Source organism: Oratosquilla oratoria, chromosome 25 (assembly GCF_046742065.1).
Source record: "Oratosquilla oratoria isolate Oo_2021 chromosome 25, ASM4674206v1, whole genome shotgun sequence".
NCBI lineage: Eukaryota > Metazoa > Arthropoda > Malacostraca > Stomatopoda > Squillidae > Oratosquilla > Oratosquilla oratoria.
The window spans coordinates 18,593,343-18,612,933 of NC_134801.1; the positions used below are offsets into that span (position 1 = coordinate 18,593,343).

Here is a 19,591-nt window from a genome sequence, read left to right on the forward strand (position 1 = left end):
AAGCTTTCCTCCTATCCCATAAATCTGCATAACCTCCCACAGTGCCTTTCTGTCTACCCTATCATAAGCCTTTTCCTGATCCATAAAAGCCCAAAAAACATCCTTCCCCTTTCCTATAGCTTTCTCACATATCTGTCTTACCACAAAGATCTGATCTACACAACCTCTACCCATCCTAAATCCACACTGTTCCTCACCAATTACTCCTTCTGTTCCTCTCCTAATCCTCTCAATTAAGATCCTCCCATAAGCCTTCCCTACTACACTTAACAGGCTAATCCTTCTGAAACTACTACATTCACACTTGTCCCCTTTTCCCTTGTAAAGAGGAACTATACAGGCACTTCTCCAGTCCTCCGGCACCCTACCCTCTCTCCAGCAAACATTAAATAACCTCACCAACCAGTCCACCATCACTGAATCTCCCTTTTTCAGACATTCTGCATAGCATCCATCCAGACCAGGTGCCTTACCTGCTTTCATTATCTTTACAACTGCCTTCACCTCATCCTTCCTTATTTCTCCTCCATTCTCCTCACTCATCACTCTCATTTTCTTCACATTTCCCACTGCAGCTATCTTTCCTTCCCTATCCTCCTTCACATTTAGCAACTCCCTATTATATATATATATTACATATATATATATATACATATATATATACATATATATATAAATTTATATATATATATATATATATATATATATATAGACCTTGTTGTATTTACCTAGTTGTATTATAAGGGAAGGGAGTTACGCTCGTGGTGACCCATCGTTGTATCTTTCAGCATTAAGTTTTTTCTTAGTCCGTTAATGAGAGGTAGTGCTGTATGTGTCCTTAGCTGGTTACCTCCCTAATAAAAAGGAAGAAGACTTTTGGTATATATATATATATATATATATATATATATATATATATATATATATATATATATATATATATATATATATATATATATATATATAGACCTAGTTGTATTATGCGGGAAGGGAGCTACGCTCGTGGTGACCCGTCTTTGTATCTTTCAGCATTAAGTTTTTTCTTAAAATCTTGAATAGTATTTGTACACACTGTTTCTTTATCTAAGTTATTCCAGGTATCCAGCACTCTGTGTGGGAAGCTATTCTTTTTCCGATCTCTTCTATTGTTATACTTTTTGAGTTTCTTTTCATGACCTCTTGTTTTTCATTGACATTTTTTAGTAAGTCATTCCTATCAAGGATTTCCATTCCTTTCATGATTCTAAATATAGTCAGTAGATCACCTCTTTCTCTTCTCAGCTCCAGTGTTGGTAGTTCCAACACATGTACACACACATATGTTTCAATTTCATACATACATATACCAAGGCTTTTTCCCCCTTACAAGGGAGGTAGCCAAAAAGGAAAAGGCATAAAATCATTCCCACCCATTCCATCCCTGAAAACACTCCACACCCCTCCACCCTCCCTCTTATCTTAGCACCTACTGGATGGCGGGTCATCCCTGCATCCTGTCCATTGCCCTGGGTCAGAAGTAGTGTAGCAAGACACAGCACATCCACAGCAAGGCCGCTTCATTAAATCGGCGACCCCCCCTTTCCGTCCCCTTATGCAAATAAGGGGAAGACGGGGAGAAATCCTTTCAGGCGGCGTCAAATTTTGCTCACACATACTACCTCACCCCCATCCCCCCACCCATTCCACCTCATGCATCACAACATCATCCATATACAACCATTCTCCATTCACCCCAGTCTTCTGTCCTCTCCCGTCCTTCCTCAACAGACATTCCCCTCTTCCCCAAAGCCCCCTTCACCCCATCCATCCACCTCATCCTAGGACATCCCCTCATGTTCACTCCCTCCACATCTGCCTTCCATACCTCTTTTACTAGTCTTTCTTCACTCTTTCCATGTGTCCAAACCATCCTAATACTCTTTCATCAACCCTATCTCCCAACTCCCTTTCCACCCCTGTTCTCCTCCTCACCTCCTCATTTCTCACTCTATCTAGCCTAGTAACCCCCATCATACTTCTCAGACACCTCATCTCAAACACATTCAAACTCCTTCTCTCTTCCTCTTTTATGTTCAATGTTTCTGCCCCATACAGTGCTGTTGGCACAATCACTCCTTCATACAGTCTCCTCTAAGCATCCATTCCCAAATGTCTATTCCTCATTACACTCTTCAATCCACCAAGGCATTTACTTGCTTCTCTCAATCTACATTCTACCTCCACCTTCACTCCACCTTTTCCTGCCACATTTGCACCCAAGTATCTAAAACTATCCACTTCCTCCAGTCGCTCTCCCTTAACCTCTTCACTCCGGGGCACATCACACGTCTGGCAGCATTAGCTGCCCGACGTGCGATGTTGCGTCATAATAATCGCATTATAAAAAATAAAGTTGGTGCTCAATCGTTCGTTCTCTTTCACCCGTGTATTTTGATAACCATAGAAAATTGATGAAGCCAGTTTAGAGAGAATAGAAATTACGTAGGTTCGACTACAATAAATATAATCAAGATGGCGACGTCGGCATCATCGCGTACCCACTTGCTCCTCATGCCACCTATGTAGGTGTTACCGTATGGAAGTGGTTAATGCTCACTTCCAGTCTACTGCCACTTTCACCCCTTGTACATCTCATCACCTTACTTTTACCCACATTTATCTTTAGCTTTCTTCTATCACATACTCTCCCAAACTCAGGTCACCAACTTCCTCAGTCCCTCCTCCGATCCTGCCACAGGCGCAGTGTCGTCAGCAAACAACAGCTGGCTCGCCTCCCACTTTTCTCCATTTTCTTTAACCATCTCCAATCCCTGACCCACTACCCTTGCATTTACCTCTCGCACTACCCCATCCATGTACAAGTTGAACAACCAGGGAGACATAACGCATCCTTGATCAAGTCCCACCTTTACCTCGAACCACTCACTCTTTCCATGTCTAATCCTGACACAAGCTCTACTACTCTCATAAAAACTCTTGACAGCTCCTAGAAGCTTTCCTCCTATCCCATATATCTGCATAACCTCCCACAGTGCCTTTCTGTCTACCCTATCGTAAGCCTTTTCCAGATCCATAAAGGCCCAAAAAACATCCTTCCCCTTACCTATAGCTTTCTCACATATCTGTCTTACCACAAAGATCTGATCTACGCAACCTCTACCCATCCTTAATCCACACTGTTCCTCACCAATTACTCCCTCTGTTCCTCTCCTAATCCTCTTAATTTCATAGGCCAACAAATATGCTGAAGAGTTTAGGACCTTGTTTGTTAATAATCATGTTCAGGTTTATGTAATTGTATATTTTTCCACAGCACCGACACAGGAGTTCTGGAAATGACAGCAAAAGCAGTTGGCAGATTAGCAATGGCCTCAGGAACCTTCACAGCAGAGTATGTGGAGGATCTGGTGAAGCGGTCCTTTGAGTGGTTGCAAGTGGAACGCCATGAGGGCCGGCGTTTGGCAGCAGTAAGTAGTGAAGCCTAAGTTTGAGGTGCAAATACACACATGTACATATCCTTCCCCTACAAAAAAAAAAAAAGAGATTAGTGAGAGATGAAATATATACAGAGAGTTTAGACATTCCAGAGATAGTTTGGATTGAATTTAACTGCTTCGTTATGATGATGCCTACGTAGGCATCATGAGGTGTCTGTAGGTACACAAAAATGCTGGCATCGTTGTCTTGATTATATATATTTTTTGTAGTTGTACATGAGTTATCCCCAGATTCTGTGAACTGGTTTGATCACATTTTCTATATTTATCATTACATACATATACCAAAGGCCTTTTCCCCTTTACAGGGAGAGTAGCCAAAAAACAAGGGCATAAAAACCAGTGCCACTCATAACATCCCCATATTCTTCACTGCCATCCACCCCCCTCCCTCCCTCTTATCTTGGCTACAACTGGATGATGGGTTGTCTCTTCACCTCACCCACTGCCTTGGTCGTCAGAAGCAGTGTTGCAAGACACAGCACATCCACAGCAAGGCTGCTTCATTAAATCGGCAGCCTTCCCCCCCTCTCCATCCCTTCATGCAGAAATGGAGAAGACGGGGAGAAATCCCTTTGGTCTGCATCAATTTATTTTTCACACATATTCCCACATCCTCCATCCCCTACCCACTCCCTTTCATGCCTCACAGCATCCATACACAACTATTCTCCATTCACCTCTGTCTTCCGTCCTCTCTTATCCTTCCTCAACCGACATTCCCCTCTTACCCAAAGCCCCTTTCACCCCATCCATCTATCTTATCCTAGGTCGCCCCCTCGTGTTCACTCCCTCCACATTCTTTTACTACTCTTTCTTCACTCATTCTTTCCATGTGTCCAAACCATCCCAATACTCTTTCATTCACCATATCTCCCAACTCCCTTTCCACCCCATTCTTCTCCTCACCTCCTCATTTCTCACTCTATCCAGCCTAGTAACTCTTATCATACTTCTCAGGCACCTCATCTCAAACACATATTGAAGGATTAATCTTAGGATTGAATGAACTAAATGATTACCTGTCAGATGAAAAACCAGACATAATGGGAATTGCAGAGATGAAATTAAGGGGTTCAATACCACTTAATAGTGTTGGACATGGGTTATACAATTATTGGATTAAAAACAGAAATGAGAAACAAGGAGGAGGAATCATGTTCTTGGCCAAGAAAAACTTGAATGTGACGAAGGTTACCGAGAGTAAAAACAATGTGGAAATGATCATGATAAAAGTGGAAGAGAGACATGAAAAGTAGAAAGTGGTGATTTATGTGCCCCCAATAATATGCTCTTGGAAAGAGAGCAAGCATTCAAAAATGTTAGATGATACAAGCCACTCATTAAATGAGATACTAAAGGACAGAGGTAACCTGGTACTTATGGGGATTTTAACTGCAAAGAAATCTGTTGGGAGGAGATGACAGTATCTATGGGGAATTGTATTATTAGACATGACCATGGAACATACAATGTCTCAATGGGTCAATGAAAATACCAGATAAAGAAGTAATGAAGAACCATTGAGACTGGATTTAATATTTACAACAGAACCTGAAATTGTGGATAAAATTTACAAGACACCACATACTAATAGAGGCTGAACTAAAAGAAGAAATATATGGAGAGAAATGAAAAGTACAGAAAAGGAAGATTGATGTACAACAAAACAGACTTTGGAAAACTTAAGAAATTCTTTCAAAATGCAAATTGGGAAAAATTCTACATTGAAGAGACAAAAGTGGAAGAGAAACAGGTGATCTTGATAGAAATCTATAATGAAGGAGTGAATAGGTATGTACCAAGACAGAAACAAGAGGTGTACTATAAATGCTGGTTCAACAGAAGATGCAGTTAGGCAAAAGATAGACAAAGCTTGGAAAAGACGGAGAAAAGATAAAAAAATCTGGAAAATGGCAAATATATATAAACTATTGAAATGAATACGTAAAAGTGCACAGAGAGGAAAAAAGAAACTATGAAAAAGACATCACAGAAAAATGTAAAGATCAACTCAAATTATTCTATAGATATGTGAATGGTAAACTTAAAAATAAGCAGGAAATGGTGAAACTACACCAAAGAAATACAGAATACATAAGATCTAGAAATGGCTGAAGTCATGAACAATCACTTCAAGTCTGTTTTCACTAGAGAAAAAGTATGCGTGTGCACGAAGGTTCAAGGTCAGCTCATGTAAGCATGCTTGATTTAAATCCATCAGTTTTTCACACAAAAGAAAAAGTGATACTTTTCTAACAGACCTCGTAGATGTGTTTGAGATGAAATACCTGAGAAATATGGTAAGGGTTAGTAGGCTGGATAGAGTTAGAAACAAGGAGGTGAGGAGGAGAGCAGGGGTGGAAAGGGAGTTGAGATATAGGGTTGATGAAAGAGTATTGGGATGGTTTGGACACATGGAAAGAATGAGTGAAGAAAGATTAGTAAAAGAGTTGTGGAAGGCAGAGATGGATGGAATGGACATGAAGGGGGTGACCAAGGATGAGATGGATATGGGAAAGAGGGGAATGTCTGTTGAGGAGGAAAGGGAGAAGACAGAAAATAGAGGTGAATGGAGAATGGTTGTATGTATAGATGATGATGTGATGCATGTAAAGGAGGGTGGGAGATGGGGGGAATGAGGGAGTATGTATTTACAAAGTTGTGTCATACGGAAAGGGGAGTTATGGTTGAAGTGTCTCGCAGTGTCTAGTTTGCTCTTAAATTCGTGTATAGTTTTTGCACACACTATTGCTTCATCCAGTTTGTTCCAGACATCCACCACTCTTTGTGGATTTTTTTTTCTTTTTATCTTGAGTTTCTTTTCATGGCCTCTTGTATTTCTCTTATTCCAGTTTAATAAGTTCTCTCTATCAAGGACCTCCATGCCTTTCATGATTCTCTAGATCAGTGGTTCTTAATCTGTGGGGAATTCCCCACTGGTGGGGAATGGCAGAGTTGCCAAGTGGGGGAAAACAAAAATTAAGAGCCGTAAAATGGAACAAAAAAGCATGCATGGGTTAAAATCGAATTTGTCAAAGACCAATGCTGTGGTGGGAAATGGAGAGTTGGCTCACTAAAATGTGGGGAATTGGAGAAAAAAGGTTAAGAACCCCTGCTCTAGATGGTCAGCAGGTCACCTCTTTCACTTCTTTGTTCAAGAGTCGGTAAATTCAGTTTTGACAATCTCTCCTCATATGACAGGTCTGAAAATGTTGGGGCCATCTATGTAGTTGCTCTCTGGATTTTTTAATCTTATATATTTTTTTGTACTGGCTGACCGTAGTGTCACAGTCTAGGCCTTATTAGCGTGACTATTTTTTTTTCTTTTTTTTTATAGCAATTCTTCTTCCACTTACTTAAAAGCCAACTTTATTGATCTTAGCAAGTTGTATGATTCTCCAACAATTTTGTTTATCTGTTTATCAGGGGACATGTCAGTTGTGATGATTGTTCCCAGGTCTTTTTCAGATCCCAATTTCTTTACTTCTTTTGTTTCTGATTTTATATTGTCCTGATATTTTTTTTTTTTACTTTTTTCAAATTCCATTACATTACATTTCTTGATGTTGAAGTCTACTTTCCACCTCTGACTTCATTTCCAAACTTTGTTCAAGTCTCTGCAGTGATTCACAGTCCGTTTCAGTATTCACTTTCCTCAGTAATTTAGCATTGTCTGCAAAGAAGCTCATGTAACATTCCACATCTTCATCCATGTCATTCACATAAATAGCAAACATTATTGGAGCCAATACTGATCCCTGTGGAACTCCACTAATCACCTCCTCCCAAGCTGAACTCTTTTCTCTGAGAACTGCTCTCATTTTCCTTCCATGCAAAATATCCTCCATCCAGTTTAGTAGCTTACCTTGTATCCCTCCAATATTTTCCAGTTTTTTTTTGATAATCTTTTTATGTGGCACTTTGTCGAAAGCCTTTTGTAAGTCTAGGAAAGCACAGTCAGCACATCCATCCCTTTCTTGTATTGTATCTATTAGTCTTGAGTAGAAACAGATTAAGTTTGTGGCACATGATCTTCCTTGTCTGAATCCAAATTGTCTCAGATTTATTTTATTGTTTTCTTCCAGGTGTTTTATACATCTATTCTTCATAACCTTTTCACAGATTTTGGCTACAGTGCTTGTAAGGGAAATTGGTCTGTAATTTGTTGGATCTTTTTTGTTTCCTTTGTTTACTACAAAAATCTGATCCATGCAACCACTCTTTCCTAAACTCACACTGTTCCTCTCCTAATCCTCTCAGTTAACTTCTTTGGTATGATGATGCTTATATAGACGTCGTGAAGCACGAGTGGGTATATAAGGATTCTGGCAACGTCTTGGTTATATTTATTTTGTAAATGTAGCTGAGTGACCCCTGAATTCTGTGAACTGGTTTAATCACATTTTATGTGTTTATTATTACTCAGAGTGAAAGAGAATAAGTGATATAGCAGTGACTTTATATTTATAATGCATGTAGTGTGATGCATTGTACATATGATGGCCGATGCTGCATGAGAGAATTTGACTTGTATGGAAGAGGTTAACCCCTTCACTCTGGGGCAAAATCTCGTGGGCAGCATTAGCTGCCAGACGTGCGATGTTGTGTCATAATACTCACGTTATAAAAAATAAAGTTACCGCTGTATTGCTCATTCTCTTTCACCCGTGAATTTTGATAACCATAGGAAATATGATGAAGCCAGTTTAGAGAGTATGGGGGTCACGCAGGTACAACTACAATATGTATAATCAAGACGCTGACATCGGCATCCTCGCGTACCCACTTGCTCCTCATGACACCTACGTAGGCGTCATCGTATCAAAGGGGTTAAGATCCTCCCAAATGCCTTCCCAACCACAATCAACAAATTCATCCCTCTAAAACTACTACACTCACATTTGCCCCCTTTTCCTATGTAAAGTGGAATGTTTCTGAAATAATAATGATTTTCACAAATCTAAGGTAATTAAAATATTTGCCATTTTTCATAAGAAAATAAGAATGAAGGAGACTGCAAGAGACCATAAGGCCTATACTAGGCAGTTCCATGTCCATTACCACCTGTAATCCCTATTCATAAAGATGTCTAATTTTTCTTAAAACCACTGATAGTTTCAAGGGTCACTACATGGTTGCTAAGTTTGTTCCATTCATTGATCACCTTAGTAGTAAACCAGTTCCTGCCTATTTCCTTCTTAAATCTAAATTTGTCCAATTTAAATCCATTACTGTGAGTCCTGCCCTGTTGTCTTAATAAGATGACCTTGTTTACATCAACCTTTAAACTTTTTTTATCCCACCATCGGAAAAGAAGACAATAATGTCGAAAGTTCTGTATATTTCGATCACTAACTGTGATCCTCTTCAAGCAGAAGAGTTAGTGATCACAGTTAGTGATCGAAATATTCAGAACTTTCGACATTGGTGTCTTCTTTTCCGATGGTGGGATAAAAAAGTTTAATTTATTAATGTGCTACAACATTACTGTACATCAATCTTTGTTAAAGGCTTTGATCCACTTGAACATCTCTATTAGATCACTCTACACTGTGTCTTTCAAGAGAATGTAAGGTGTCTAAGCCTGTTCTGGTAAGGTAAATTTCTGAGCCCATGTTTCATTTTGGTCATTTTCCTCTGTACTAATCAAAACTTTCCCTTCCCAACTTTCTAAAAATCTCTTTAATGCAAGCTGTAAATAATTTGCCACTCTCCTATCTTGATCTTTTTTATATTTATATGTAAGGGAAAAGGGGACAAATGTGAGTGTAGTAGTTTCAGAGGGATCAGTTTGTTGAGTGTAGTTGAGAAGGCTTATGGGAGGATTTTGATTGAGAGGATTAGGAAAGGAACAGAGGGAGTAATTGGTGAGGAACAGAGTGGGTTTAGGAAAAGCAGGGGTTACATGGATCAGATTTTTGTGTTAAGACAGATATGTGAGAAACCTTTAGCAAAGGATAAGGATATTTTTTGGGCTTTTATGGGTTTGGAAAAGGCTTATGACAGGGAAGAGAGGAAGGCACTGTGGGAAGTTTTGTAGATATATGGGATAGGAGGAAAGCTGTTTGGAGCTGTCAATTTTTTTTATGAGAGTAGTAGAGCCTGTGTTAGAATTAGAAATGGAGAGAACAAGTGGTTTGAGGTAAAGGTGGGACTTCACCAGGGATGTGTTATGTCATCATGGCTGTTCATTGTGTAAATGGATGGGGCAGTGTAGAAGGTAAATGCAAGGATGATAGGCAGGAGATTGGAGATAGTTAAAGAAAATGGAGAAAATGGGAGATAAGTCAGTTGTTGTTTGCTGACAACACTGCACTTGTAGCAGGATCAGAGGAGGGATTAAGTTAGTAATGGAGTGTGGGAAAGTGTGTGAGAGGAGGAAGTTGAAGGTAAATGTGGGTAAAAATAAGGTGATGTGGTGTACAAGGGGAGAGGATGACAGCAAATTGGAAATGAGTATTAAGGCTGGAGGAAGTGGATAGCTTTAGATACTTGGGGTTGCATGTGGTGGGAAAGGGAGGAGTAGAGGTGGAGATACATTGTAGATTGAAAGAAACAAGGGATTAAAAAGTGAATGAGAAATAGACATTTAGGAATGGATGCTAAGAGAAGATTATATGAAGGGTTGATTGTGCTGACAGCACTGTATGGGGCAGAAACATTGAACATGAGAGAGGAAGAGTTTAAATGTGTTTGAGATGAAATATCTGAGAATTATGGTATGGGTAGAGTAAGTATGCCTGGATAGAGTAAGAAATGAGGTTAGAAGGAGAGCGGTGGTGGAAAAGGAGGTGGAAGATAGGGTTGACGAAAGAGTATTGGGATGGTTTGGACACATGGAAAGAATGAGTGAAGTAAGATTAGTGAAAGAAGTGTGGAAGGCAGAGGTGGATGGAGTGAACAGGAGGGGATGACTGAGGATGAGATGGATGGGTGGGGTAAAAGGGGCATTGAGAAAGAGGGTAATGTCTGTTGAGGAAGGAAGGGAGAGGACAGAAGATAGTGGTGGATGGAGAATGGTTATGTATAGATAATGCTGTGTTGCATGGAAGGGAGTAGGGGATTGGGTGATTAGGGTGTGGTTATGTGTGAATGATATTTTGATGCACCCTGAAGGGATTTCTCCTTACCTTCTCTTTTTCTGCATGAGGGGACAGAGAGGGGGTTTGCTAATTAAATGAAATGGCCTTGCTGTGGATGTGCTGTGTCTTACTACATTGCTTCTGACCCAGGGCAATGGACAAGATGCAGGGATGACCTGTCATCCAGCAAAAGCCAAGAAAAGAGGGAGGCAGGAAGAGGTGGGGAATGGGAGTGGAGTGGATGTGGATGAAATGGGTGGAAGTGGAATTATGCCTTTTGAGTTTGGCTACCTCCCCCTTTACCTCCCTTGTAAAAGGGAAAAAGCCCTTGGTATATGTGTGAGGTTTATTGTATTCTGTTGTTTTCTCAAATAGTTGATTAAATTGTTCAAATTATCTGCTTCTGAAACCTGCTTGTTCTCATGGTTTTCATCAAAATCTTTACTTAGTCACTTAGTAAGAATCTTGGAAAATTCTCTGTATACATTTAATGACAAGCTAATCAGCTGGTAGTTGTTAAGGTTTTTCTGGTCTCCTTTCTTGTGAACTAAAATCATGATGATAATGTACATTCATTTGTAATTTTAGTGAAATAAGATTTATATTTCCAATAACTTCTTGTGGGAGAAAAGTATAGGAAGGGTAGTTCCCAGTCCTATTACTCTGCCTCATTTAGTTGTTTTGTACATGGTTTACATGGTCTAACGGTTCGTTGAACGCGGTTCGACAGACACGTGTTTAAAGTGGTGTGTGAACGTGTGAACGGGGTATTTGGTTGTCAAGCACGTTGGTTAAACCCCAAATACCCCATTCACACATCACTTTAAACACGTGTCTGTCGAACCGCGTTCGATGAGCCGTTAGACTGGGTAAACCCCCTCTTACTCCTATACCATAGGAGTATAATAAAGGCAATGGAGTCCCAAGAGTGGTAAAGGAAAGCTTCAAGTAGGGCTGCAGAAAGGTTGGATAGTAAGATTTAAAAACAGATGAATTTCTGAACTTAAAGGAATGCTTTGTTACTCATATGATTATAACCGAGGACAGATTAAACCCACTTCAGCTGTTGGGTTCTGCTGTGGAGGACCTTTGCTTTGCTACACAGTATTTGACCCACATAATATGGCAGTGGGTAGGGTAGCTCTTCATCCAAGGTGCTGAGATAGAAAAGTTATTGGGTCTGTTGGTGTGGGAGATGACTTTAACCCCTTCAATACAATGATGCCTATGTAGGCATCATGAGGAGCAAGTGGGTACACGAGGATGTCGGCGTCTTGATTATATTTATTGTAGTTGTACCTGCATGACCCCCATACTCTGTAAACTGGCTTCATCATATTTTCTATGGTTATCAAAATTCATGGGTGAAAGAGAGAATGAGCAATACAGCAGTGACTTTATTTTTTATAATGGGAGTATTATGGCGCAACATCGCACGTCTGGCAGCTAATGCTGCCTGCGCGATTTTGGCCCGGAGTGAAGGGGTTAACTGGACTATCTCCATGCAGGTGGAGAAGGTGATAGGTACATAGTTATATTGTTAGCATTTAAAGGAAAAATGATCTAATATTTTTGACATATTTTCAACAGGTTTTAGTGCTGCGAGAATTGGCATCATCTGTTCCAACATATTTCTTCCAACAAGTGCAACAGTTCCTCGATGTAATTTTCAATGCCGTGCGCGACCCCAAACCAGCAATCCGGGAAGGTGCTGTCGCTGCATTGCGTGTTACATTGACCATCACTGCACAGCGAGAGACCAAGGAACTACAGCAGCCTCAGTGGTATGTTATGTCATTTTAGCTTAGATTTTCAGATTGAATTTATGAGGATGGTAATGCACTCTGCAGATCTTATTCAGCCTAAAGAGTATTATTATTCCTCTTCTGGGATACTGAATCCATCAATCCACCACCCCAGGTCTCCTGGAAAGAGACCCATGGCTTTCAGGTAATAGTAACCAGTTACAGCCTCTGGGTGCATAAGTCATTCAGGAAAGAGATATTGTGTTGTCTAGGTATTGCTAATGTAGAGCATTGTTGGATGTGTTCATTGTCAACAGGACAACAATACAATATCTCTTCTCTAAGTAACTTGTGGTCCCATCAGGGGGCTTTTGCTGGTTTCCTGGAGGCCGCAGATCTTTTGCAAGAGAGATCAGGGTCAATGGAAGGGTTGATTGTTGTCCTCTGTGTGAGAGTTACATCTAGGGCAGTTTAATTCTGTGGCCAGGTCTATTCTGTGTTGATAATCTTTTGAGGCAGGATTGTATCCTGAACAAGTGTGCCAGTAAGATTGTTAATTCACTTGAGGGATTTACTGTGAGGTTAATATCTTGGGGTTGTTTATGGAGTATTGGTTTTTGGTGGTCTTTCTTGAAGAGCTTAGTTTTTTTTTTTCTTTCTTTCTTTTCTTTTCTTTTCTTTTAGTGGATGTATTGTGTGGTACAGGTGGTAGTAGGCTCTTTTATATGTTAGAGTAGCATTTTGCTGTTTTTTTCCCATCTTTTTAATAACTTATTTTTTGTTTGAGACAAAATGCTTTAGAAGTATGGTAGGGGTTACTAGGTTGGATAGAGTGAGAAACAAGGTGAGGAGGTGAGCAGGGGTGGAAAGGGAATTGGGAGATAGGGTTGATGAAAGAGCATTGGGATGGTTTGGACACATGGAAAGAATGAGTGAAGAAAGATTAGTAAAAGAAGTGTGAAAAGCAGAGGTGGATGGAAAGAAAATGAGGGAGCAACCAAGGACAAGATGGATAGATGGGGTGAAGGGGGCATTGTGAAAGAAGGTAATGTCGGTTGAGGAAGGAGGGGAAAAGACAGTAGATAGGGGTGAATGGAGAATGGCTGTGTATAGATGATGCTGTGATGGATGGAAGGGAGTGGGTGGAGGATGGAGGGGTTAGGGAGTACATGTGAATGATATTTTGATGCAGACCAAAAGAGGATTCTCCCCATCTTCTCTTTTTCTGCATGAAGGGACAGAGAGGGGGGATTGCCGATTAAATGAAGTGGCCTTGCTGTGGATGTGCTGTGTCTTGCTGCATTGCTTCTGGCCGAGGGCAATGGGCGAGATGCAGGGATGACCCAGTCATCCAGGAGGAGCCAAGAAAAGAGGGAGGAAGGGGGAGGTGGTGAGTGGGAATGTGATATGAAGGGATGAAATGGATTGGATATATGCCTTTGACTTTGGCTACCTCCCTTGTAAGGGGGAAAAAACTATTGGTATATGTATGTACATATTTTTTCTATTTTGCTGGCAAAATGGGTTAGGGTGTTGCTAATTGTGGCGAAGGTTGAGGTGATGGCAGTTCGAACCCTGCTACTGGTGAGTTGAACTAAGTGCATGGTTCATTAAATTTCATGCTACAAAGCCCTCTGTAAAGGGCACTGTCCTAGCCTCCTGATATGGCGAGTTTGTGATGTAAAAATAAATCATCATCTATTTTGCTCTTAGTGCTTGTGTGGGATGGAGTTCAGTGCTCTTGTATAGAACTGTCCCTATCATATTCATATGGTCTGTCTATACTTCCAATATATACCAAAGGCTTCTTCCCCCTAGGGAGGTAGCCAGTCAAGGCATACACCAGTGGTTCTCAAACTTTTTCGTGAGCGACCCTATTTGGAACATTTAAATTTTTGCGACCCAGAATAAAGTAAAGAGAAACAAAATGGAGAGTGATATATATACCCTTTACTTTGGAAAAAGAATAATGTGTACAGTTTTTCTTTAACAAAACTAAATTAACAGAACCCATGGCTCTGCATTTCCTTCAGAAAACTAAATTAATGGGATCCGTGGTGCTGATTCTCATTTACCAGTATTTCAAATCGTGGGAGCCCTGCGACCCATCAAAATTGATCTCGCGACCCAACTTTGGGTCGTGACCCATAGTTTGAGAACCACTGGCATACACCTACCCTCACCCATCTCATTCTAATTTGTCACCCACTTGCTTCCCTTTTATTTCAGCTCCTTGTGGATGAAGGGTCATCCTAATCTCCTGCCCACTGCCTGGGTCAGAAGCAATACATCAAGACACAGCACATCCATAGTAGGGTCCTATTTCTTCATTAACACGGCAATCCTCCTTCCTTGTCCCCTTATGTGAAAAAGAGAAAACTAGGAGAATTTTCTTAGTGTCATACCAGTTTATTCAATTCATAACCATTCACTACTCACACCCATTTCTTGCCTTCTCTCTCCCCAGCTCAACAGGAATTTCCCATTTACTCAAAGCCCCCTCCACCCCATTCATCCATTGATCCATCTCATCCTTGGTCTTCCCTACAAGTTCACTCTATCCATCTCTGCCTTCCATACTCTTTGCTAGTCTTTCCTCGCTCTATCTTTCCATGTGCCCAAACCATCACAGTATTCTTTTATCAGCCCTACCTGGTAGCTCCCTTTCAACACCTGCTCTTCTCTTCACCTCCTCATTTCTCGCCAGTGATGTGTCATGTCACTATGGCTGCTCAATTTATATGTGGATGGTGTGGTGCGAGAGGTGAATGCATGGGTAATGGGCAGGGGACTGGAGATGGTTAAAGGAAATGGAGAGAAGTGCGAGGTGAGCCAGTTGTTGTTTGCTGATGACACTGCACTTGTAATAGGATCAGAGGAGGGATTAAGAAAATTAGTGATGGACTTAGGGAAGGTGTGCGAAAGAAAGAAGTTGAAGATAAATGGGTAAAAGTAAGGTGACGAGGTGTACAAGGGGAGAGGATGGCAGTAAATTGGAAGTATTTAAGGGAAAGAGGCTGAAGGAAGTGGATAGCTTTAGATACTTGGGTACAAATGTGGTGAGAAAAGGAGTGGAGGTAGATGGTAGATCGAGAGGAGCAAGTAAATGCCTTGAGAGATTAAAAAGTGTAATGAGAAATAGATATTTGGGAAGGGATCATAAGAGGAGATTGTATGAAGAGGTGATTGTGCCAACAGCACTATATGGTGCAGAAACATGGAACATAAGAGAGGAAGATTTTAAATGTGTTTGAGATGAAATGCCTGAGAAGTATGATAGGGGTTACTAGGCTGGATAATGTAAGAAATTAGGAGATGAGGAGGAGAGTAGGATTGGAAAAGGAGTTGGGAGATAGGGTTAATAAAAGAGTATTGGGATGGCTTGGACTTATGGAAAGAATAAGTGAAGAAAGATTAGTAAAAGAGTAGTGGAAGGCAGAGGTGGATGGAGTGAACATGGGGGGTTGACCAAAGATGAGATGGATGGATGGATGGGGCAAAAGGGGTGTTGACAAAGGGGGGGATTGTCTGTTGAGGAAGGAAGGGAGAAGACAGAAGATAGGGGTGAGTGGAGAATGGTTGTGTATAGATGATGCTGTGATGCATGCTGGAGGATGGTGGGGGGGTTGGGAGCAATGTTTCCTTAAATTTTTTGCTGTGAGTCTGAGCAGAATTTTGCTTGTGTGCAAACTTTGCCTTCTCTGTGTGCGCGCACCCATGGCAGTGGGAAAGTCATTTCATTTGGGAAAAAAATTGGAGAATTTATAAGTTGATGTTTGGGTGGAACTTCTTTATTGAATGGATTTTAATATCATTTGAAAACCTTTTGTGCACACATTTTTTCTTTATGTGCACTAGTAAAACATATGTGTGCAACATAAAGTAATGTCATAGCACTTTAGTAAAATAAACTTTTATCCCACTGTCAGAAAAGAAGACACTAACGTAAAAAATTCTGGATATTTCTATCACTAACTGTGACCCTCTTCAGCAGATTGAGTACATAGTAGAAGACATATACATATATACAAAAAATGTGAGGTGAAAAGTAGGAACAAGGGGATAGCTCCGGTTATGTGAATGACGCTCCGCAGGTCTTGTGAGTTTTTGTCCACTTGGAGTAAAGAAGGTAGTAGTTGATTGACAGCTGAGGTGGTAATGCAGTCAGGTGACCATTGACCATAAGAAATATTGAAATTAGGGAAATATTTTATCAGGGAAGACTCAGTTATTTTCCTTCTTAACCCCTTCAATATGGGCCACATCGCATGTCTGGCAGCATTAGCTGCCAGACGTGCGATGTTGCATCATAATACTCGCATCATAAAAAATGAAGTCACTGCTCTATCGCTCGTTCTCTTTCACCCGTGAATTTTGATAACCATAGAAAATATGATGAAGCCAGTTTACAGAGTATGGGGGTCACGCAGGTACGACTACAATAAATATAATCAAGACGCCGACGTCGGCATCCTCGTGTACCCACTTGCTCCTCGTGACGCCTATGTAGGCATCACCGTATCGAAGGGGTTAAGCTGCATTTTGACTTAATAAATAATTTCAGCAGGATGGGGTGGGGGGGTAGGACGTGATTTTGCATGAATGAAGTAAAAAAAATTGGACCCAGCTCCTGTTAATTTTAAAGAAACCATATAATTCAAATAAAATATATTATTTCATCAATCTCAGAAAACCTACTTCACCCAGAATAAACTCTTGTAAATTAAGAACTACTTGTACATTAAATGACCTTACTAGCCAGTCTTCCCTTTTCTTATAGATACTCCATATGACACCCATCCAACCCAGGTGCCTTGACAGCTCTTATCATTTTCAAAGCTCCTTCCATTTTCCTCCTTCATATTTATTTTCATAGCGCCTCCCACTGTCAACCCCTTCCTATCCTCCTCCACATTCAAAAAATCTCTAAAATACTCTAACCCAGGAGTTCTCAACCTGGGTTCTGAGGTGTCTGAAACATCCAGGAAACCTCTTAAGAGGGCACACAGTCCAGAAACTTGCAGCTGTTAGTGGATGCAAAACGATTTTATTCAGCGTTGAAAAGATCTCCAGGAACTTTGCAAACAGCATTCCATAAGCAGAGGGCCTAGGAACAAAAAGGTTGAGAACTGCTGCTCTAACTCATCTTCCCCTCATCACCTTCACTTAGGTGAATAAAACATACTGTAAATTTTGAATATGGGTAACCATATTTCATGCAAAGAATTTTTTTGTTTACTAGTCCTACACAATTGAGACAAATCTCAACATGCAACACACATTCAGCTATCTAATATGTGAGTTTAATCAACTTGCCATTATTGATTACGGACTAGGGACTTTGGTGTATTTTACCTAGTTGTATTTACATAGTTGTATTTTACGGGATGGGAGCTATGATCGTTGTGACCCGTTTTCGTATCTCTCCACATCCAGTTTATTCTTGAACTCGTGTATAGTTCTGGCATTCACTGTTTCACCGTTTAGTTTGTTCTAGACATCGATCACTCTGTGTGGGAAACTGTTCTTTTTCAGGTCTCTTCTGTAACTGTCCTTCTTTAGCTTCTTATCGTGTCCTCTTGTTTCTCTCACGTCCCATTTCAATAGGTCATCTCTATTGAGAACTTCCATCCCTCTCATAATTCTGAAGATGGTCAACAAGTCTCCTCTTTCCCTTCTCTGCTCCAATGTTGACAGCTGTAATTTCTCCAATCTTTCTTCATATGTCAAATTTGATAGTGTGGGTGCCATCTTTGTTGCCGCTCTTTGTATTCTTTCTAATTTCTTTGTGTTTTTCTTTGTGCTTGGTGCCCACATTGATATAGCATATTCTAGTTTCGGTCTTATCAATATAGTTATTATTTTCTTAACCATCTCGTTATCCATGTAATCGAAGACCACTTTCATTGATTGGTGCAACAGATTGATTACTTTGTAGATTCTTGAATGAATGTTGGGGTAAAACAGTTTTGGCCATTGGACCTTGCTTTAGAAGTGCTATATCTTGAGTAGTGGGTTGAGGACAAAGATGACTCTTTATACACAAGGAGTTAAGATGGGAGAGACAACAAATAGGTTTTGACTGTGTATGGGACAAGTGAAGGGTGGGCATATGCTTTGATTTGGCTAACCCCCTTACAAGGGAGAAAGGACCTTTTGGTATATGTATGTATATATGTAAAGAATTACCACCAGAGCAAAGGAGTAAGACTTGATTAACTTTTTTTTTTCTGATATTCCTTTCAAATTCTGCTCTGGCTTAGGAAATGTCCATACATCATTTTCCAATCTGATGGAATATAATTCACTGTCTTTGGGTGATGATTCTTCCAGGTATAAACAGTGCCTAGTTGAGGTTTGTGCTGGTTTTGAAGAGACCAATGCCAGTAAGGACAAGGGGCTGACCCGTGAAGACCGAGTACATGGATCACTTCTGGTGCTGAACGAATTACTTAGGTGCAGCAACAACGAATGGGAGCGACTGGTTCTGCAGCTTCGCCACCTGACTCATTACCAGACTGCATCTCCAAAGAAGGTTTGCTGTCATCATAGTTTTACACACAAAATACAAGTGGTAGAGTAGTGTTGCAGTGGTATTGCTTTTGGAGAAGGATAATGCATTATAGATGCTTGTTTTTTTATGTATATAGCTGCCCTTTTGTCATTATTTTTGCTATTGATATTATTATTATTGTTATTGTATTTATTGCTGTGGATGTGCTGTGTCTTACTACATTGCTTCTGATCCAGGGCAGTGGGTGAGATGCACGGATGACCTGTCATCCAGGAAGAGCCAAGAAAAGAGGGAGGGAGGGGTGGTGAATGGGAGTGGAGTAGGTGGGGATGAAATGGGTGGGAGTGGATTTATGATTTTGACTGGCTACCTCCTATGAGGGGGTGAAGAAGTGTTTGGTATATATGTATGTATTTATCTATTTATTTATGTATCTATTTTGATTTTTTCTAATTATGGGGTATTGATTGCATGGTGACATGCAGTCACAAATTTAGTGACTATGTTTAGGTCACTTCTATGGATTAGTGCCACAAATTATTTGTCTATTTGAACCTATTCTTTTCCACTTCTAGGATTACCTTGTTCTTCTTTGATCCTCTTGGGGTTAGGAGGGAAGAATGCCACCACTGTGTTCTCATAGGTGTTATAGTAGCAATTATATGGGACAGGATTAAGGATTCCCCACTATATTTTTCTTCTAAGAAAATTCAAAGTATAACAGAGTCAAAGAGGAAAGGCTCTAACCAG

At 40.4% G+C, this 19,591-nt stretch overlaps 1 protein-coding gene across 2 annotated transcripts in view; it reads left to right on the plus strand.

Moving 5' to 3' along the window:
• mTor (serine/threonine-protein kinase Tor) overlaps window positions 1-19,591 on the plus strand; it is a 175,131-nt gene that overhangs the window by 21,029 nt on the left and 134,511 nt on the right. For both annotated transcript variants that reach the window (XM_076208449.1, XM_076208450.1), the window contains exons 5-7: window positions 3,314-3,467; window positions 12,173-12,366; window positions 18,661-18,862. In XM_076208449.1, the coding sequence (XP_076064564.1) occupies window positions 3,314-3,467; window positions 12,173-12,366; window positions 18,661-18,862 (550 nt within the window). The remainder of the gene's footprint in view (window positions 1-3,313; window positions 3,468-12,172; window positions 12,367-18,660; window positions 18,863-19,591) is intronic.